The 22820-nt window shown below is 39.7% G+C and overlaps 1 protein-coding gene across 1 annotated transcript in view; it reads left to right on the plus strand.

The window, feature by feature from the left end:
* Positions 1–22820, plus strand: part of DOCK2 (dedicator of cytokinesis 2) — a 513293-nt gene that overhangs the window by 189490 nt on the left and 300983 nt on the right. The window contains exon 26 of the mRNA XM_050962509.1: positions 9–157. Coding sequence (XP_050818466.1) covers positions 9–157 — 149 coding nt within the window. The remainder of the gene's footprint in view (positions 1–8; positions 158–22820) is intronic.

The raw sequence follows: 22820 nt of genomic DNA on the forward strand, positions 1-22820 counted from the left end.
CTTTCCAGAATGCAGGGACATTCTGCTTCCAGTGATAACAAAAGAACTGAAAGAATTACTAGAACAAAGGGAAGAGCAACAACTTCAACTTCAAGAGAAGAAGTACTGTGTAGAATTACTCAATAGCATTCTGGAGGTCCTCAGCTATCAAGATGCAGTAAGTATTGATGAAAATGTAGATGGCTCAACCCTACGGAGGCTGAGATGATTAAGTTGTAAAATATTGATGCTGATGAATCTCATTTAAATGCTAAATAGAAGTTGATAACAAGTTCAACTCATGTATATTTCAGTGGTAATATTCTATAGCAGTGAGGGTGTGAAAGGTGAAATACTAAAATCTAGGGCTTTTTTTTTTTCAACTTCTGTTTAATATTCCTTGAATAGTCAGACGTTGTAAATCAATCTCCATTTATACCAGCTGAGGCTTGGGCCTGTCTAAATTAATTTGTTGAAGTTCATCTTAGACTAAGGTTGTGAAGTATACTAGAATGTTACCTAATATTTATTCTAAAGTTCATATTTTACCTATTTATATAACATTTTCTTCTCTTCTAAAATTATTTTTTTTAATATTTACTAAATATGGAAAAAGTGGTACTTACATTACATATATTGAACAAAGCTTTCAAAGAAAGATTCAGCTTCATTTACTGTCAATCAGCATCCTCCTATATTTGGGTTTCACTGAAAATGATGGTTAGGCTTGTAGTATAATGGGACATTGCTTTGGCATAGGATCTATTTTTTGAAGTTGCTGCTTTTCTGTAATCATTGAACTCTTGTTCTCTAGCTGATTATAAACTCTTCAAAGTGTTGTTTTCTGATGCACTGTGTGAAGAATGTACAACAGCTAGTTCAGGTTAAAATGTAAGTGGAGTACTGTACCTTACTTTAGCTGTACGTGTACTCCTTAATTAAGAGTACACTTAGATGGGCTCCTTTAATGTTCTGTGATGGCTGTCTGGATATACAGGAAGGATTTGCTGTTGCTTTGGAGGCTTCTTATGGAATGAGCACATAGGTACTTGAGTTGGGAGCACCGGAGCCTCCATTGGGCACAGATGCTTTATCTTGAAGAGTTTGATGTTCTGTTAGATTAATCTCTGTAAGGTTACATCCTACAGTACATACCACTGGCAAAAATGTGTGGGATATGCATAGCTGTACATTGCAGTAGAAAGCGCGCTGCATCCACGCTGCGGTGGGTAACTACATGTGTCTGTGAAAGGTTCTGGCAGAGGGGATGCGGCAGGGAAAGGCTTCAGCAGCTCCCAGCTGCCTATTCCCTGTGGGAGCCTTCCCCCACTGTTGGAGCCTTGCATAAAGCTGCTGGAGTCTTTCCAAGCTGCCGGAGTCTTTCCCTGTATCAGGGAAGGGTTCCAGCAGTGGCGAGGCAGCCAGATCCTGCTCTGCTAAAAATACCAATGTGGATGCCGTGGCTTGGACGAGTAGAGAACTGTGTAGGATAGTTCTCAAGTACTTACCTACAGCTTTCAGCAATGTTTTAACTCCACTCACCTAAGCCATGCCTTGCTCTCTACACTGCTATTTGTACCCATGCTAGGGGGCCTACATGAGTGTGTACACTACATGTCACTGAAAGAAGAGTGCTGTGTAGACATACCCTCAATGATACAGTGATGCTTCCTGGGGGCATCCAAGGTCATTAGGTACCTGGCTACCACCTTCCCATAGTGTGAGGAAGCCTTGTCTGTGCCTACTGTGGGTCAGTTCACCAACTTCACCACAACACAAGCACTACCTTCTAGGCTTAGACAGGCCCTGCACACACCAACTCGCAAGTCCTCCAAGAGTCCCACTGGAGTGCCCAGCCCTCCATTGGACACTCACAAAACTCCCAGATCCTCTGCTCCCAGAGGAACCATATATCCAGCTCACCAGTTACACCTTAGATCACAGCTCTACTTAACACACAGCACTTTGATACACTGACAGTAACAAGAAGTAGTTTATTTAACAAAGAACAGAAATTTGAGAAGAAGCAAGTAGAATGAATGGAATCAAAAGGTTATTGTGACAAAGTTCCTCCTCTGCCTTGGTGGGTCCTGTGCTTATAGGCAGTTTTGCTCGCCTCAGAGATTCACGGCAGCCCTCGGTTTGGCCACTTTTGCTAGTGGCTCAAATCTGCCATCCACTCAGCTAACCTCATTGCTGGCCAGCATGGGGGAAAATGAAGAACAATCCCCACAGTCTCTGTGTCCCACATAGTGGGTCAGGGAAAGGTCAGATCCCTTTCCAATTTAGACCTTCCCTTCTGGTGTTTCTCACAGACCAGGTCAACTTCTCCTGCATCCAATCAGGAGTTGGGGGGAACCCAGGCTCACCCTCTACACCAGGTTCCAGACCAGGGCCCTGTGGATAGCAGCTGTCTACAATGTTCCCTCTATCAGCTGCTTGACAGCTACAACTCCCTGGGCCACTTCCCCATGGCCTTCCCCCAGCACCTTCTTTATCCTCACTGCAGGATCTTCCTCCTGAAGCCTGATCACACTTGAACTCTTCACTCCTCCAGCAGCACCCCTTCTCACTCCTTGCACCGCCCCCTACTAACTGATGGGAGGTCCTTTTTAAACCAGGTGCCCTGATTAGCCTGCCTACCATAATTGATTCTAGACAATTCTTAATTGGCTCCAGGTGTCTTGATTAGCTTGCCTGTCTTAATTGGTTCTAGCAGGTTCCTGATTGCTCTAGGGCAGCCCCTGCTCTGGTCACTCAGGGAACAGAAAATTGTTCATCCAGTGGCCAGTATATTTGCCTTCTACCAGACTTCTGTACCCCACCTGTCTGGGTCTGTCACAGTTACATATAAAATAAAGTCATAAAACACTTTCTAAAGTGTGAGCATAAATAACATGATAGTCCCCTGTCTCACAAAGCTCTCCCAAAGTTTCTCTCCCAGGGTCTAAGAGCCAGACTGAGTGTGATGATCTGTTCATAAGACAAGACAGCTGGCAGCTCTTCCCCTTGGTGAAGGACAACTGGGAGTAAATCTGCACCCCCACATATAGTTCCAATGATTCATTGTCTTCGTTTGTAAAATGGGTTAATCTGCTGCTCCCTTCTCTCTCCTCCTCCTCTTTCCCACCCCCCAGCCTGCCCTGCAGACTTTGCAATCACTTGATTAGCATTTTGCTTAGGTTGTAAATAGGGGTTCATTGTGAAGTATACACTACTTTATCTACCCGTCTATGTACCTTAGCATGTCTTGCCTGCAAGAAACGTGTTCATCACCTTCTGATGACCAGCCCCAAGTCACAGACCTTGAGAACATAATTGTCTGTATATATTTACAACTCCATACATATTATCTGTACAAACATTTCATCATAATTATGAGGACCAGCATAATACATGCTTACAGAAAAGACCTAACATGACATTCTTTAGTGGACTTGTATTGTACATATCAAACCCAGGGCATCCCTGTAACACTTATGAACTCCTGTACCCTCTGCTAGTTGGCACCAAGAGATTCCTGAGTCACAGACTCTGGGGATAAAGACAAATTTATTTTACTCTGATTTTACCTTCTCATATTTAATTGGGGCCATATCCCAATGACACAATCATCAATGTACATTGGTTGTATAGTTCTGTAGTTCTCAAAGTATGATAGGCATTTTAGGCCTATTTGTATAGGTGAAGAGTTTCCTATAATTTCAGGGGGTTCTTATTCTCTCATTCTCACTTACTTCATGGAGGAGCTAAATGATAGTTAATTGGGTTTGTGGAAAAGCATGAAATGTTAAGAGGGAATTATCAAAGGAGATGGTGAATCTTTAGTAGATAAAGTAAAGCAGGGGATTACAGGCTTGTGAAACTCTATGGTAAGCAGAACACAAGAATGAAAAGGGATGGGTAAATGTTTTGCACAAAATTATTACATATCTCAAGTAATATATTTTAAATAGGTTCATTTTTTCAAATTTCATCACTCATTTTCAGTTCTAGAATGCTGCCATGTTAAAGGTGAAAGAGCTTATGAAAGTAATGCTTAACATTTACTAATATGCCCATTTTCAAAGAGTTAGGAGATGAGAAATCTGGGGTTTCTTGTAAAACCTTTTGAAGTATATGTAGTTAATGCAAAAGCTATTTTCCTCTCTAAGCCTTTTATTTCCTTTTGAAATAGAGAAATGTTGAAGTATTAACAAAGAAAGGTGAAACTTTAGAACATCTGACTTGTTAACATTTCATTCTGATTTTGATAATAGAGCTAAAATTTCAAAATGGTTTTCAGATTCCTCTCTTGAAACGGAGTTCATTCCAGAATACTTTGCCAGAAGCTGGGAATGGGGATGGATCACTTGATGATTACCTGTTCTGTTCATTCCTTCTGGGGTACCTGGCATTGGCCACTGTCGGAAGACAGGATACTGCGCTAGATGGACCTTTGGTCTGACCCAGTATGGCCATTCTTACGTTCATGTGCTGAGTAAAAGATGGCTTTGAAAATTTGCATCTTGGAAAGATCTTGTTTTTTATGTGAAATTAGTGTTTTTAACTTCATGAAAATGCAAAATTTGAGGGGTTTGAAAACACTCAAATTTAAACTGATATTTCTGCAGCTGTTCCTAAAACTCAGCAGGTAAATAAACTGCAAAATTGATTAAACAAACACGTTCTTGTTTCAGTGGAATGTAATATTCTATTCTCTTTGTTTTTCCATGTTTACTGAAACTCTGGCATCTGTGAATGCTCAACAATTTTGAAAACTGCTTATTTTAAAGGGATTTTTAAATTAGAAAAATATTTTAGATTTTACTTCAGAATACTTCAGTTCTAAAACCATTTGAATACTAGTGTGCTGATGAAAGTTTAAAGAGCTGCTAGGTTTTTAAATATTGCCTTATAGAAAATTGATAAGCATGGCAAATTGGTGGCTACTCTTGGCCAGTTTTAACAAGTAAAAATCCTAGGATTGATTACCTTGCATAAGAAGTACCCTGTACAATGTGCACCGTGTTCTGCTCCTTAGACGGTTGGTTGTGACCTGTGCAGATCCTGGCCTTCTCTACATTGGCAGGGTATGTGTAGCTACAGTGAAATGCAGGCTGTGTCCACACTGAAATATATAGCTACGTATGGTAATGAAAGGCTCTGGCAGGGGGAAGTAGTGAGGAAGTTTCCAACAGTGGGATGCTGCCATAACCTTTCTTTGCTGTCTCCTCCCTGACAGGGCCTTTTCCTGCTTCTGGGGCTTTTCTCTGTGGCAGGGAAAGACTGAGGCAGTGGGATGCTCCACTGCTAAAATTAGTGTAGACAGAGGAAGCATTGTTTGTGCGAGTATAGAGAGTCATGTAGAGTACATGATACTTGGTTCTGGCATGTCTTTACTCACTTAAACTGTGCCTGGCTATCTGCACAGCTATTCACACCTGTGTATGTACTCTCCACACCACTGTAAGTGCATTAGAGAGCCTCTGAGATACAAGTGGGTGCTAAGGTTTTTGAGGGCTAGTCCGGTCCTGTTCATTGGTTCTTGACTTCTGTGGCTATTGAGAAGCCTCCCAGTTAGCTATTGCCTTTTAATTCTTCTTGGGCAATAAGTGGGATGCCTTTAGCAATAAAATTATGTTTATCCAGTTCTCATTTTGATTCTGAATCCCTGCAGAGTTGTGGTTGGGACAATATAATTTGGAGCAGATATACCTCAAGCCCTACCTTCTGCAGACATGTGGAATGTTATTTCCCACCGTATAGCCACTGAGCACCTTCTCAGCATTGCAGAATAATTCATGGAGAAGTGGGTGGGTTAAATACATCTTTAAAGAAAAGTGCGGTGAATGCTTGTACTCAGCAAGAAAGTCTCTACTCACCCATTTTTTAGTCATTTAAATATTACCTAGAAATAGAAACACCATCTTTATAAAGATCAACAATCAATATGTCCTGGAGGCAAACTTAGATACTTGGGAATTTTAGGAGATGTTGTATTTCTCAGAATTGAAAAGTCAAAAATACAGAATCAATTTTTAAAAATAATATTAATGATAGTTTTAGCAATGGGTTTTAAAACTGATTTTAATCTTTAGATACTATCCTAAGGGGTTCTTACTGTTTAAGCACTGCCAGTGTGCTTCAAACAATACAAATTAGAGGTCCAATGACATAACAGTCCAGACAAAAGAGAAAATGTGTCTACACAGTGTATGAGATGCTCACAACAATACACTCAGCGTATATTTTAATAATAGACTTGTGGTAGCATTTTTACATATTTTCCTTTTCACACATAGTTAAAATAATAAAGTATGATTTTAATATTTCTTACCGGTAATTGTAATTTATCACTTCTAAGAATTGGCTCAGCCTTCAGGTGAGATCATGCCACTTGGAGACATCTAATTATCTAAAAATGGAAATGAAAACTACCAAAAGTGCCATTCTTTACATGGATGAGCAGGAGCCATTAATAATTATCCAAAATAAAATATTATTGAGGAAATACCTGAAAGCGAGGAAAGGGAGGACAGCCTTTCCGTTAAACACTGCAAACAAGATTTGCAGAATCATCAATATCTATTTTTAAAAAAATATGCTTGATATAAATAAAAAATCAAATTTATCTTACAAAGGATCAGATCCTGCAGCCATTGCTCCTCCCTCTCTTTACTCAAAAAGTAGTCTTGTTGATTTAGATGGGACAATGTCACGTTCCAGGATGCAATCCAGACCAGTGAGGGGTTGTCACCGCCTGTCCTGCAACCTTGCGTGCCTCACAATACTTTGCTCTTGTGTTTCTGAAGCTGGGCTGCTCACAAACAGCCAAGAGCATGTAGGTCACATCCTGAGTGTTTGTGTACAGCTGCAGCCCTGGTTCAACAACCCTGACCCTATCAGCCTGTCAGCAATACACCAGCCACATTCTGACTTCCAGCAGCCTTGGTTACTACGTGTAGGGTGACTGCAATGCACTCTCAGTCCTGAATTTTCCCAAAAATGTGTTCTGCATTGTTCAGCCCTCTCTGGAGCAGTGTGGATATTAGATGCCCAATCCCCTTGTAAGGGGTCAATATTCAACAGTTGGCTACTTCAGCACTAGTTACTAAACAATTCAGTTTAAACACAGCACTGGATTAGTTTTGATTAAAAAAATATCAAACAAGTTTATTTAACTACAAAGAGATTTTAAGTGAATACAAGTATAAGGTATTAAAGTCAGAAATGGTTACAAGAGAAATAAAGATGAAAACACATCCTAGTAGCTAAAATTTAACAACCCGGCTTGGTTCAAGGTAAAGTCCTTACCACATGTTTTCAGCAGCATTGCTAATCAAATTTTCTTGTCAGGATCCCTCCCAAAAATCAAAAGGCTGGTTCCTTTGTCATCTTAGTTGAGAGAGAAAGAAAGGAAGATAGGGAAAGATAACCTGGGATATTTTTGCCCCTCATTTTTATAGTACAGTCACCTTTTAAAATGCTTTTTCCAGAGCGTTACCCCTAGATAAAGTTCCTTCCTTCTATGATGATGGAGACATAGAGTCTTGTGGTGATAGAGGTTTCATGATGATGTTTACTAAATGCAGATCAGTCTGTTCTTGCACCCACTTCCTTGCCAAAGAATGGCTCCTTGACCAGTAATTGCCAGTCAACTTTGACACCTTGTGTCAAAGTACCAGCTTGTCTTTTGCCTTTGAGAAAAGAGTTTACCCCTCTTGCTGTCCCAAGGGCCCTGTTTACTACTGGAGATAAAGACACAATTCTTTGTTTAGTTTAGAGTTGTTTAACAACATCTGCCTAGTCAGGGCTATGTGGGTTTGAATGTATGCTAATCTCACAGGGGGAAATTCATAACTTTACATATAATGTTGCTGCATACGTTTCACCATGATATTATTGATCAGTGAATTATTAGTTTTCAAATGATTTCCCACAAGGCATATTGTGTTCAAAGAATATTACAGTAGTGTGTGGTATTGGGGGTGGGATATGTATACGTGGATGTATTCTGTAACAGACAGTTGATATGGGGAGGATCAATCACATAAGTAAGGAAATTTTCATTTTAACTCAGAAGCCATTTTTATCAGAAGTTTAGATAGGAAAAAATTGACCTGGTCTAAAACAAGGCATGAATTTGGCTTGATCATTGAAGTATGAGGTTCTGCCAGAATCAAAACACTGCCACTGCTGTCCATCTAAACTTTCATATAGTAAAAGGTGATTTATCTTATGTTGTTTGTTTGGTGCTTTGATGTCTGGGGCCCAAGTTAACGTTGTTAGCTATGAATTTCCTTACTTAGATGTTTGTTTTTACATAGCTACAGTATTCTATTGTTCTTTTAAATTAATAGGTGCTTATGTATGACCTTAGGTTTATCTTGATGATATTTTTATTTAAAAACACAAGGTGGGATTTTCACAAGTGCCTAAGGGTACGTCCACCCAACGACGTAAGGGTACATCCACCCAACCAAAAAAAACCCAGCAGCAACAAGTCTCAGAGCCCAGGTCAACTGAATCAGGCTTGTGATGTGGGGCTCATGCTATAGGGCTAAAAATAGCAATGCAGATGTTTGGGCTTGGGCTGGAGCTCAGGTTCTGAAACCTAGCAAGGGGTGGTGGTGGTCTCGGAGCTTGGGCTCTAGCCTGAGACTGAATATCTATACTCCTATTTTTAGTCCCACAACATGAGCCCAAATCAGTTGATCCAGGCTCTAAGACTTGATGCCATGGGTCTTTTTTTCACTGTGTTAGATGTACCGAGTGACACAAGAGCACCAGTTCCATTTATTTGGAAAATGGTTTTCAATTGAACTTCTGCTGTTAAGTCACGCAGGCATTGCTGAATCAGTGACACAGTCACTTAGGCACAGTGTTTTGGTTGTTGTAAATACATGTCATACAGAGCCACATGTACTGAGACACAAGTGACCTAGTTCTGCTTCCATTTCTGCTACTAACTCACCAAGATCTTAAACAAGCAGCTTATACTGTGATTTTATAAAACACCTACTGGAGTTATTTGTGGGTTTCAGAACCCACAGCAGGGGCAACTTACCTATTTCACTCCAAGTGATGTCAGGAATAAATCAATGGGAACACAGCAATTCATTCTGATAAGAGATGAAATGCAAGTAAGCATTTTTTTGTCTAACAATGCAGTTTTTTTAGATTTAAGCAGACAGATATAAGCAATAGGTTTAGAACATCCTAGATATTTACTTAAATTCTGAAATGGTATTGAGTAATTAACAGTGGGTTTGCAGTGGCCACTGCTTACCCACTGGGGAGAAAAAGTGTCCAGCAAAACATCTATCAGGATGGTTTTAGAGAACTGCTTCAAAGTATACTCTATTATTTAGACTTTTATAACTAACTTCTACAAAACACACAGGTCATAATGACCCCTACTGGATCATTACTTTTTCTAACTTTTAATAAATATCTAATATTAGAGGAGCTGCGACTCAAGGTCTTCCAGCCAACAAGGTTTTCAGTCTTACTTTACTTTTTTCCCTTCCTCTTATTTTGATTGGCAGAAACAGCCAACTAGTTTTTGACCTTGCATTTAAAAGCCTGTCTTCAAATTAACATTTAACTATGTGGTGCTCTATTTTATTAATTCATGGTGGCTGAATGCACATAATCTGGCTGCAATTGGCTTAATCACATATTGAGGTACACCCACCCTCAAATCCAGGGTAATAGTCAGGCAACCCAGCTACCGCTGACTTTGGGGGTAAGATACCTAATTCCCTTAGTCCCTTTTGAAAATACCATCCATGGATTCTGTGCCTCAATTTCTCTGTCTTTAAAATGGGATGTTGATCCTTGTTTTTTTCCTCATAAAGTTACATAGAGATTTGTGGATTGATAGTGCATTGTTAGTATTTTGTATATTTCATTAATAAAAAGATTAATATTTTGCATGAAAAATAAACCTAATAATTACTGAGACAAAAATCCCTTCTACTTCTATCTCTTGGAGGACAAGAATACTAATGCTAACATCTAAGATTAAATTCATTATGTTCAAATACGTTTCCAGCATCTGAAAGGATCAGAAGTTCAAAATCTAGAATTAAGGATATGATGAATGAAGAGCTCCATTTTTGCCTGCTGCTTCTCCTGCTTTGGAATTAAAAAAATAAATAAAGGGCAGTAAAAATGTGACTTTAAATGTTCACTTATTTAACTGAGAACAGCACCACTCATTAAGAAAATTTTGCAGCTGGCTTCAGTTTCTCTAGTTAAATATTGATCCACGAAAATAGGATTACGTCTAAAAATCTAAACTTTATTTGAATTGTGTGGATGTTTAGAGAATGAAAAATAATGCCCTTCTTGACATCTAAAGTGAAGTTGTTTCAAATAATTAGAGTAAACAAGGTATTGATATTATAATACAGTTGCATGTTTCAGCTGCTGTTCCTTTATCTATTACAGCCTCTGCAGCATATGACTCATAGAGATGCTTTTCTTTACTCTGTTTGACATACTTTTCATATAATGCCAAATTCACAGTTACGTTTTGCGTATGAAAGATGCATTGAATCTGAAAGATTAAATAAATTGATTGTACTCCCTCACTGCCCTTTAAGGAGCAAGCTTTGTTGTTTTCCTCAGTTATCTTGAAAAGCTGTTTCCTTCTTCCTGCTCAACTGCTTGCAATTGTATATAATTTATAACATTTAATTTGTGCAGTCACTAGGGCTTTTTATAACTGGGCTTCATTTTGTTTCATTTCTTTCTTTCTTTCATTTTTGTCCCTTTTTAAAGACATACTTTTATTCCATTTATCCCACTTTAACACACACACACTCAAAACTGGACTTCACAGACTTTTTCAAAAAAGCTAATGTTGGTTGTGCTAACAGAGTTATAAATCCCTTCCAGCGTATAGCCACTGATACATATGCATAATCTTGTTCACATGCAGATTATCACATGATCATTTCCCCCATTGTGCCATTTTAGCAAATCCATGCACACACTTAGGTAAAAGTGTGTGTGCGCATGCATTCTCGGGATGGGTGGGACGGGTAAGTACCCTAGAAATATAGACTAGCCTTGAAAAATTCTAGGTGCTCAGATAGCCAGTTAGATGGGATATGATTTTCCCTACTACTTGGGTGTGTCAGGGGCACTAGTGTCTGTAGCATATCTGCAAATATTTGTTTTATATGCTGGCATATCAGCGAAACCATAGGGGGAAAAGATAGAAGAAGGAGTCACAGAAGAGGTTAATACCTAAAATGCTCCATATCAGCCTGTTGTGGAGTCTATACTCTAAGAAAACTCTCAGCAGTTTTGATGGGGGCCTGAGGAAAGAGTGTGGAAGCCGGCCCAAAATAAACTGAATTTATAAAAATAAAGGGCACTTCTTCTGTGTCATTTAACTTTGGGACGTTGAGTTGAAACACAGAATTCAGGAAGGCTAGTCTTCCTCTTAGCATCCAATGACCAAACAAGAAGTGGCAGATGAAGATATCCTGTTCTGGTGGTTGAACAATTTTTTTCCAGAACAATTTTTATGGAAAAAAATCATTGTCAAATCAGTAATTTTTCAGAGAAATTTCAACTCAAATGTTCAGAGGAAAAACATGAAATTAAAAATTTTAGGAATTTTCTTTCCAAATAATGAGGTTGACCCATTTTCTCTCACTTTAACTCCTTTTCATCGGGACAAGTTGTTGGGGGGAAAGTGAGAAGAAACAACAAAACATGAGAAACAAAATTTTCATTTAACAGTTGAAAAAAAATTTTTTTAACAAAATGAAAACCGGGAATATTTTTTCTGACACTTGAAATGGAAAAGAAAAGATCCAGTCTAGTCCTTAACCTGGAAGCAATTTGAGGACACTTGAGATGAGTCACTTCATACTATAAATTGTATAACTTGAAGGTAAAGAGTGTTGTGTACTTCCATAAAATAACTAGCCATGAGTAATGCTATCATGTTTTCCCATATTATTTCATTTTTAGAGATGTCCATGTGTATTTGGACTGTGGTGGACCAGGTGGGAGGGTAAATGTATTTCTTGGGAAAGACTGGATCAACGGCACATTTGCCTCGAGGGGGCCGGGAGGGACTTCAAAGATCACTTCAGGTTGACTTTTTCTTTTAATCTCTACTTTGGTTCAGTTTATCATGCGTAAAACACGTCTGGCGCTGAGGTTACAAATCACCACCTCTCTCTAATTCCGTCTTCCCTGTTCAGCCGTGACAGACGTGCTTCCTCTAGGCCCCAGCGAACAGTTGCTGTACTCCAGCAGCAATTTCAAAGCTCCTATCCTGGGAGCAATATCCTCCTACAGTCATGATAGAAGTGGGCATATAATAAAATCAGGTGCACTATTGTACAGCAGTAATTGTACATATCTGTACTGTATTGCATCTGGGAGCTGCATGTCATATATTTAGCTTTTTCCCCCAATTCAGGTGAACAGTGGCAGCTTACAATGAGCTCAGCTTCCCGCTTTACACAGATTACTAAAATAATTTAAATGATAAAATGTAGGCTAGAAAAAGACTTAATAGATGAAATCCATCAGCTTCCAGATGCAGGGTTTAATCCCCAGAGAGAGGATGTCACATATAATATAAAATATTAATCTTATACTACCCGTAGAATTTAGATAAAGGGCAAATAAATTCAAATTTAAGCCAGTAAGTCTAAATTTAAATAAAATATTGGTTTACATTAAATGAAAAGAATTTTAAAAAGCTGAAACTTGGAAAAAAAATCAGTTCAACCCATCCAGTTTAGAAATTGAAAATAGTTGAGTGTTCTATTCTATCCTTCTGCCAGTCAGCATTGTTGCCTTTTGCATGCTGATCTCATGCTCTATTTAGTCTAGTTTTAAATGTCTCAAACAAGGGCCCTTTCAACAACATGGAAACCACAGATTACGGTAGGGGGAGGGATAGCTCAGTGGTTTGAGCATTGGCCTGTTAAACCCAGGGTTGTAAGTTCAGTCCTCAAGGGGGGCTTTTAGGGATCTGTGGCATAAAATCTTTTTGGGGATTGGTTCCCCTTTGAGAAGGGGGTTGGACTAGATGACCTCCTGAGGTCCCTTCCAACCCTCACATTCTATGATTCTATGGACTGTAACCAGACATGGCTCCAGGCCCCAGCACGCTAAGTGCGTGCTTGGGGCAGCAAGCCTCGGGGGGCGCTCTGCTGGTCGCCGCGAGGGCGGCAGGCAGGCTGCCTTCGGCGGCTTGCCTGCGGAGGGTCCGCTGGTCCTGCGGCTTCGGCGGACCTCCCGCAGGCGTGCCTGCGGAGGGTCCGCGGGACCAGCAGACCCTCTGCAGGCAAGCCGCCGAAGGCAGCCTGCCTGCTGTGCTTGGGGCAGCAAAATGCCTAGAGCTGCCCCTGACTGTAACCTAATTAACATATAGGTAAGTGTGTTTTAATGTTCTCTAAAGAGTAAAGTGTCTAATTAGAGATTTCCTATGAGGCATTTTAGAAGGACTTATCCAAAAATAGATCTAACTTTGCACACACTTATTGAGTGGCTAGGGAAAAAGGCTTTTCAGAATACTCTGAAGAAATTCAGTAGCAACATCAGCATGTGACATGCCCTCTGGAAACTTCAGATGTGCCAGCCTAACTGGGAAGTCTGCCAAACAACCAGATGCTAGTGTTGGCAAGATACCTACCCCAGCATGGCATCTGGCACTGTAATTGCTAATCAAAGAGACAGGATGAGTGTTACAATGTGTTTAGGTAAGTGACATTAAGTACAAAGGTATTGTTTGTAATTTAATAAAATGTGAATATATTAAATAGTTTTAACTTTAAGGCCTAAGTGGGTTATGATATTGTTTTAGTGCTGGTTCATTGTTTTATTACTAAACATCACATTGGAGATAAGTAATTTAAAGAACAATAGCAAAGCGCAACAAAGGAAAAATGTAAAGATCAAAGGAAAGGAATGTGCATGAACATTCGGCATCCATGAGGCAGCAGATACAGAATGTTTTACCAAGTTGAGAAAGGGCTTGTTAGTGGAGAGGGCACGGCGCTTTGTTACGTATATGAGGATTTGGCTCAGCCAGAGTCTTTCCAGACTTCTGGAAATGTCCAGTTCACACTGCTGTTACTCAGTAGAGTAAGACCTTCATTAATATTGATTAGGATTGTATAATCTCAGTAATATGGGTACTAATTTGGTAACAGCGTGTGTTCCAGGAATGGGCTGGACCATGTGACAGACTAATGTTTCTAATAATGAAAATAGGTTTAATAGGGGCCAGCCAGCTTTTTTCTGCTAGGTTCTTTAGCCTGATGAGCAAGCAATCCTGGGAGCGTGCTACTGTAGGATGGCTGTCGATCTCTATGGGACAGGCAGGGCACAGTCACATCATTTAATTCATACATATCCTCTCTGTCCATCTTAACATTAAGTAGCCTTGATTATATTTAATAACAGCATGTCTGTACCTGTTCAGTGTCTCCATGACAGAGTACAAGTTTAGGCTGAAGTGATTCTGGTATAAAGTTAAAACTTAGCATAGGTGATTTGAACATGTCCTATTTAATCTATTGGAAATCTGCTTATTATTGGAATAGCAATAGCTCCTCCTCATTATTTGCATTAGACTAGTGCTTAGAGACCCATCAGGATCAGGGCCCCATTGTTCTAGGCACTGTACAGATAAGAAGAGAGTGTCTGCTTAGAAAAAAATATAATATACTGGTAATTAGACAAAAATGGTGAGAGGGGAAACTGAGGCACTGAAGTGATTTGCTCAAGGCATGTAGCAGACCGATGGCAGAACACTCTTGGATATGCATAAAATAGGTAGCTTGAGTGCTTGCTTCTGAGGACCATTGGATCCCCTAGAGCAAAGGGCCTAGAACCCCAGAGTTAAGCAGTAAAATTAAACCAAGAAATAATTGTAGTATAGCAGCCATTCTGCAAGTGAAGTCAGACATCACTAATAATGCTCTTATAAAGGCTAGTGCCCCAAATCACCTTGTGAACCAAACTGAGTTAAGTCAGCAAAAACGTATTTCCTTGCACCTTTGTAACTTGGAAAAGTTTCAATATATTTTAAATTCTAAAAAATGGAGTATTTTGCAGAAATAAGATAATGCTTGTGTGGCTGGAGGGACACAGTGAGGTTGCTCAGTCAGGGCAAAATGCATAGAATGGGGCAGATGATCCCCAAAACCAGTGGTTATTCTAATACTTAGATTCACCAAGGCAGCGACAAAGCAGCTTCTACAACATCTTCCTGGTGACCAAGAAGCCAAAACACAGTTCTCTTAAAGCAACCCAGCCTATGGACTCCCTCCCAGACAGCCAAGTCAAATATTATGATTACTGAAAATCTTGTTCATCATAAAAGAAGTTCTACCAATCCCAAAGGATCAGACGCATTACCCACCAAGTTAATGAATACTCCAGGGTTACATGATAAAGTGAATTTGTAAATAAACATTTCACCTCTGTAGATTTGAATTCAATCTTGGCCTGGGACAGAAGTGAATTGTGTCACAGATTGCATAACACTGATAGCTGGAAGTATCTGCATGAGAAGCCATTGGTTGGTTTCCTGCAGCTGCCGTTGGCCGGGAATGGCGAACTGTGGCCATTGGGAGCTGCAGGTGTCCGTGCCTGTGGACAGTCAATGTAAACAAATTATCTCGTGGCCTGTCAGCAGATTATCCTGACCGGGCGGCATATTGCCCACCACTGCTCTAGAGGAAGGGTGATGATTGATTTACTACAATGACCTCATTTACAAATTGCCCAGGCTGTTGAACCAAGATTCTAAGGCCTATTTAAATAACAATTAGATGTAACAATCATAACTTGATTATAAACTATCATCTTAGTGTTTGAGTTAAACAACTGGGTTCTGTGGAAAATGTAGAATTAGTCAACTATTTCTGTGATTAATCGGGGGAGGAGGGTAGCTCTCTTTTGTGGACACCCAGTCAGCCAGTTAGCTATAGAATTCCTCTTGGTAGCTGTTCTCTACTTGCTTTACCTGTAAAGGGTTAAAAAGTCTCACTGCACGCATAGGTAAAGGGAAGTGAGTGGGCACCTGATGAAAAGAGTCAATGGGAGGGCTAGAACTTTTCAAAATTGGGAAAAAATCTTTCCCTTTGTCTGTGTCATTCTCCAAAGAGAGGGGACAGAGCAAAACAGGCTGAAGCTATGCTGGGAGAGGAGGAGAGCTGATAAAGAAAACAAAGGAAATCTGCTGCTGCCACCAGCTAATTAAACAACATGTGTACAAACCTCTTAGGACACACACACACAAAAACCCAATCCTGTTCTTAAAAAAGATAAATTTTATTAAAACAAAAACAAAAAAAATACCTCTGGAACTTAGGCTATTGGGCTAGATTTAAAATAAGCAAATATAATAATTAAGCATCAAAAATGGTTTTCTTGAGGTCCACTTTAATAGTTACAAGCAAAACAAAAGCATTTGGGGGTTAGCACAGAGGAGTCCACAAGCTTTACAGAAATAAAAGAGATAAACTTAATCACATCTTTCTAGCCATTTTCCGATCTACTTTCGTATCTGAGGTTTCAAATGGAGTAGTTTTAGGTATGATCTGGTGATTTTCATACCTGGTTCACAGCTTTTTACAGCATAGCTTCAGCCTGTTTTGCTCTGTCCCCTCTCTTTGGAGAATGACACAGACAAAGGGAAAGATTTTTTCCCAATTTTGAAAAGTTCTAGCCCTCCCATTGACTCTTTTCATCAGGTGCCCACTCACTTCCCTTTACCTATGCGTGCAGTGAGACTTTTTAACCCTTTACAGGTAAAGCAAGTAGAGAACAGCTACCAAGAGGGATTCTATAGCTAACTGGCTGACTGGGAGTCAACAAAAGAGAGCTACCCTCCCCCCCCGATTAATCACAGAAATAGTTGACTAATTCTACATTTTCCACAGAACCCAGTTGTTTAACTCAAACACTAATAGATTTCCTTGCAAACTCTAAAAAATTCATTTTGTACTCAGAATAAGTATTGCAAATTCACGAAGGATATGCTATATTTTCATAGTCATCAAACCTGGTTTAAGTGCAAAATGGAACTAAGCCTTGACTATGGTGTCATAACCAGCCGCTCCTTAATAAGCAATCTCTTATTGTGCATTATTCTAGGTAGTATCAATGATGCTGCAGCCCATACTGAAATGTATTAATGGGAAGAGACTGGATTGTGAGGGCATTTTGTTCTGCTCCCTTCTTTAGGAAAGGAATCATGAGGAAGAAACGAGGAAAGCATTTATAATGTCAATTAGTGGCTAACTCTTTTTGTCAGTGACTGATTTTTTTTCAAGTAAAATTTACTCCAAGTCTTTTCCCCTATAGTTTTTATCAAACCATTTAGTGTCAGTTCACTATTAGTATATCTACAACTATGATAAAATATTTAACTATTTCTTCTTTCTAGGGCCTCAGCTCTACTTAATTCAGTTTTAAAATGTCCTTTTACAGTACATGCCTTGTTGTGGCCTGCCAATTCCTTTGTTTCCAAGTGCTTCCAAACACATTGTTTGAAAATAAACAAAACCAAACCAAACCCCCAAAACTAATTGTACATTCCTACAGGTTAGGAATAAACAGAATCCTCTGCTGAAATATTTGCCTCAGACAGTTCTGAGAAAAGAGAGTCAATAGTTGTAAAGTCCTGTAATTTAATGGACTGCAGGTTTGACTCAAGGAAAGCATTCCCAAGTGCAGTAAAATAAAGCAGGCGTTTAAAAAAAAAGCTGTCCTGAGGTTTCAGCATGCAAAGATTTGGAGAAAGTTTAGTTTTTTTTCCCCAAAGATATTATAGGAAATTTCCTTACATATCAGATGGTGATCATCAGTTTTGTAGTATTTCAGTTTTTTCAGACTTCCACCAGAAAGTAAATTTGTGAAGCATTATAATAATTCACCCAAGAAGAAATTAAGCTGTAAAAACATGGATGGCACAGTGAATACAATAACAAGCTAAAAATAAAATATTTCATAGATTGAAAATCCTTTTGAGAACTGACAAAATAATTCCTTACATTTTTCTGGAATAAGCATGAGACAAATTACTACAAAACAATTTCAGCCTATATATATGGATGAACAGGGAGGCATGTTATTGACATGTAAGTCAGTAATACTGCAGCTTTTGGAACAACTGTGGTTTTGTTCAAGAGAGGTGTGATGGTGGCATTTTTCGATTCGGATTAGTGCCCCATGATATCTAAATAATTAAAATAATGCAATAGATGAAATCAGATTATTAAAATGTTGAGTTAGGAGTTGTGTGAAAATATGTGCTATGACATCCTCACGTAGTAGGAAGACTTTAGCAAAGCTTTTGATACTGTCTCCCACAGTATTCTTGCCAGCAAGTTAAAGAAGTATGGGCTGGATGATCAGACTATAAGGTGGATAGAAAGCTGGCTAGATCGCTGGGCTCAACAGGTGGTGATCAATGGCTCCATGTCTAGTTGGCGGCTGGTTTCAAGCGGAGTGCCCCAAGGGTTGGTCCTGGGACCGGTTTTGTTCAATATCTTCATTAATGATCTGGAGGACGGCGTGGACTGCATTCTCAGCAAGTTTACAGATGACACTAACCTGGGAGCAATGGTAGATACTCTGGAGGGTAGGGATAGGATACAGAGGGACCTAGACAAATTAGAGGATTGGGTCAAAAGAAACCTGATGAGGTTCAACAAGGACAATTGCAGAGTCCTGCACTTAGGATGGAAGAATCCCATTCACTCTTACAGACTAGGAACCAAATGGCTAGGAAGCAGTTCTGCAGAAAAGGACCTAGGGGTTACAGTGGACGAGAAGCTGGATGTGAGTTGATGGTGTGCCCTTGTTGCCAAGAAGGCTAACGACATTTTGGGCTGTATAAGTAGGGGCACTGCCAGCAGATCAAGGGACATAATCATTTCCCTCTATTCGACATTGGTGAGGCCTCATCTGGAGTACTGTGTCCAGTTTTGGGCCCCACACTACAAGAAGGATGTGGAAAAATTGGAAAGAGTCCAGCGGAGGGCAACAAAAATGATTAGGGGGCTGGAGCACATGACTTATGAAGAGAGGCTGAGGGAACTGGGATTGTTTAGTCTGCAGAAGAGAAGAATGAGGAGGGATTTGATAGCTGCGTTCAATTACCTGAAAGGGGGCTCCAAAGAGGATGAATCTAGACTATTCTCAGTGGCAGCAGATGACATAACAAGAAGTAATGGTCTCAAGTTGCAGTGGGGGAGGTTTAGGTTGGATATTAGGAAAAACTTTTTCACTAGAAGGGTGGTGAAGCACTGGAATGGGTTACCTAGGGAGGTGGTGGAATCTCCTTCCTTAGAGGGTTTTTAAGGTCAGGCTTGTCAAAGCACTGGCTGGGATGATTTAGTTGGGAATTGGTCCTGCTTTGAGCCGGGGGTTGGACTAGATGACTCCTGAGGTCCGTTCAAACACTGATATTCTATGATTCTGTGACCTATGCCTAGAAAGACTATCAAAGGAATACAAAAAGTGTAAGACATTAAAGAAGAAACAGCAGCAGAAATGTTAGTAATAATGCTATTATTAAAAAATGTCTGCTACCTAGGCAATGACAGCAGTGAAACTGATTACAGGAGAGGGGAGCTAATGCACCATAGACCTAAATGTTCCCATATTTCCTTGGCCATTTGAAGCAGTGCTAATACATCAGGATTCCAGGGCTCTCAATATTTAATGCTGCAATTTTTTCTTGTAAAAGTTCAAGAGTGAAGTTTTTCAAGCCTAAAAAAGCCTCTCTTTTTTTTTTCAAATTATAGTGGTAATCAATGCACTAAAGAGAACTACAATTAATATAAGCATCTTGAATTCTAACAGGGAACAAAGCATAAAACACCTCTGACAGCATGACACATAAAAATTACAGCAGAATTGTCAGTTTTGAACTCCACCGTGTAATTTCATGACAAGAATTCTTACCAGAAGACTACTTAGAAGTGCTGCAATTCCAGCTGCAATTCCAGCAGCGACACAGGGTACGACTTCTCTGTGTGAAAAGAAAACCATCTCTGCAGATTTCATGAAGTAACATTGAACACTTTCTAAGAAAGTAACAGATATTTCTCAGGCCTGATACGGGTGGTTATGCAGCCAATGATCTTAAGAGGTAGTAATTTTGCACACCTTCACTGGAGTGTTAAAAAGCTGCTCAGCAATCAGAAAACTCAGAGATGACATTTCCAGCTGCTGGGTGTGAGGTGTTGTTCTATAGCCAAGTAATAACACACACTGGTGGATAAGCAAAGTGTGTTGATAAAAACTAGAGTTTGAAAGAGCCTTAGAATCTGCATTGTGAGTTATTTATTTTATTTCATGTAACTGATGCTCTGGGTTAATGTTAGATGTCTTAGCTCAGTGGTTATTTTCCTTTTCAGCTGATATAAATGAGCATTGCAAGGAATAGGGGATTTTTCAGCTTAATTAATTTTTTTTTTACTCCAAGTTGCCTCCCTGATTCTTTACTAATACACTCTTTAGTAACTTGACCCAGCAGCACATCTTACCATGGAAAATTATATGTCACAGTCTAGTAAGTCACAGTGTACAAGGATAACTTTTTTCTTCAACAGTAAATACACACAACAGTTAAAAAAAAAAACAAACCCAGTGCTAAATCTCAGCTCTCTCCCTTCATATGGTAATATCAAATGTTGTGTGCTTCAAGGCAAGACCTATGGGGCTAAGGGTAAATAACTGAGTTTAGGCATCAATGAGCAGGCAGAAGATGTTGGAGGACGTTCAGAGAAGGAAAATACATACAGCAGGGGTTTTCAAACTTCATTGCACCGCGACCCCCTTCCGACAACAAAAATTATTACATTACCCCAGGAAGGGGGACAAAAGCTTGAGCCCTGCTGCCCCAGGCTGGGAGGCCAAAGCTGAAATCTGAGCCCCACTATCCTGGGCAGGGGGCCAAAGCCAAAGCCCATGGGCTTCAACCCTGCTGCCCAGGGCTGAAGCTGAAGCCTGAACTCTGCTGCCCAGGGCTGATATTTGGGCTTCGGCCTTGGGCCCCAGTAAGTCTAATGCCAGCCCTGGCAACCCCATTAAAACAAGGTCACAACCTACAGTTTATAGACTAACAGACATTTTGGAGCATGAGTTTTCATGGGTGAATACCCACTTCATCAGATGCATCTGACGAAGTGGGTATTCAACCACGAAAGCTCATGCTCCAAAATGTCTGTTAGTCTATAAGGTGCCACAGGATTCTTTGCTGCTTTTACAGATACAGATTAACACGGCTACCCCTCTGATACTTAACCTACAATTTGAGAACCACTGATCTACAGAAAGGATTGAAAAAGAAGATCGCACTTGGGTATAAATACCACAGCGTTCATCAGGAGCATGATCTGGAGGTATATGAAAATTTTGCCATGAGGCTACATTATCAAAAGCTAATTATCTTCTGGAATTTAGGTCTGACATTAAAATAATGCTAGTAATTATGCAGAGTGTTGAAGTAAAAGAAATAAATAGGATGCCTTCCATTGAAACAAAGGAGCTGCTGAAAACAGTAGCATCTGTAGCTGGCAGATGTTTTCATCACAAGGCTGACAAACATATATATTCTCTCTCTGCATATATTCTCACTACTCTTGTAACCTGTATGTATGTTACCAAGTGCTAGCCACATTTATCAAGAGCAGAAGAGCACCATCTAAATTCTGAGTGTGACAATAAGAGCAACTCTTTTGAGTTTTCTAAAAATATATTAAGTTTTTGATTTATAATATGAAAAGCTTATCACAATTATTTTAATAATTGTACTTCAGGTCTGGAGCAAAACAATTATGCTCACTTTAGTACAATGCACTTTGTCATTTAGACATATATAGCACAATTTCAATATTATGTAATAAGTTTTCTTTCAGATATGCATACGTATACATTTTCTGCTCTACTTCCATATCACAGGAAGTGTCATGCTATTATGTCATTATCAGTCATTGTAGAACATGTGATGAACTTAAATAGTAGTTCCACACCCAAAAAACCCTACATTAAGAGAACATTATTAAAGTTTCAGAGGCAAGCCCCAAAAGTTAGGAAATGCCAGAATTAAGGTTGCCTGTGCAACCTTAATTTAGCCCCCTTGTGCATGTCTGTTATGGTAGTCTTTAGAAGGGATGCCAACAGTACCTTATTTCTTCATCTCTGTACAGCAAGATTGAGAGTTGCTGAGTGCTGCAAAAAAGCAGCAAGAAATATCCTGGCGAATGTAGGATTATTAATTATTATTATTTATTGATTGATAATATCAGGAGGAGGAGTGGAGTGGGGTGTTAAGAAAACTGTTCCTTATTTTTGGCAAACCTAGTCTTTGGTTCCATGATTGCATACTTTTTTTCCAAGACTTCTGCCTCCTTTAATGTACAGGCTAGATCAGCTCTGGGATGAATCTGGGTCTGTAGTGAAGGAAGTTATTGTCTCTATTACCCCTGACTCATTTGTTGCTGAAATTGGATGGCAGAAGATTGCAGGATAAAAAAGAATAGTATCATGGTTAAGGCAGTTGAATGCTGGCCTGGAGTACTGGATTCTATTCCTGCTTCTGCCACAGAGTTTGTATGTGACGCTAAGTTAGTTACTGAAACCAGACTTTTAACAGGAGTCACCAGTTGTGTGTTCCACAGTTTCTGGGTGCCTGTCTTGATACCCTGGGGTCTGGTTTTCAGAAGTGCTAAGCACAGTTGAAGCTGAAGTCCATGTGTGCTGTGCTTTGACCATATAAAGTGCTATATAATGATAAATATCTGAAAAATCAGGCACCAGGCATCTCAAATTGGGCACTTAATCTTAGTGGCTAC

The sequence above is a fragment of the Gopherus flavomarginatus genome, chromosome 7, assembly GCF_025201925.1.
Source record: "Gopherus flavomarginatus isolate rGopFla2 chromosome 7, rGopFla2.mat.asm, whole genome shotgun sequence".
Taxonomy (NCBI): Eukaryota; Metazoa; Chordata; order Testudines; family Testudinidae; genus Gopherus; species Gopherus flavomarginatus.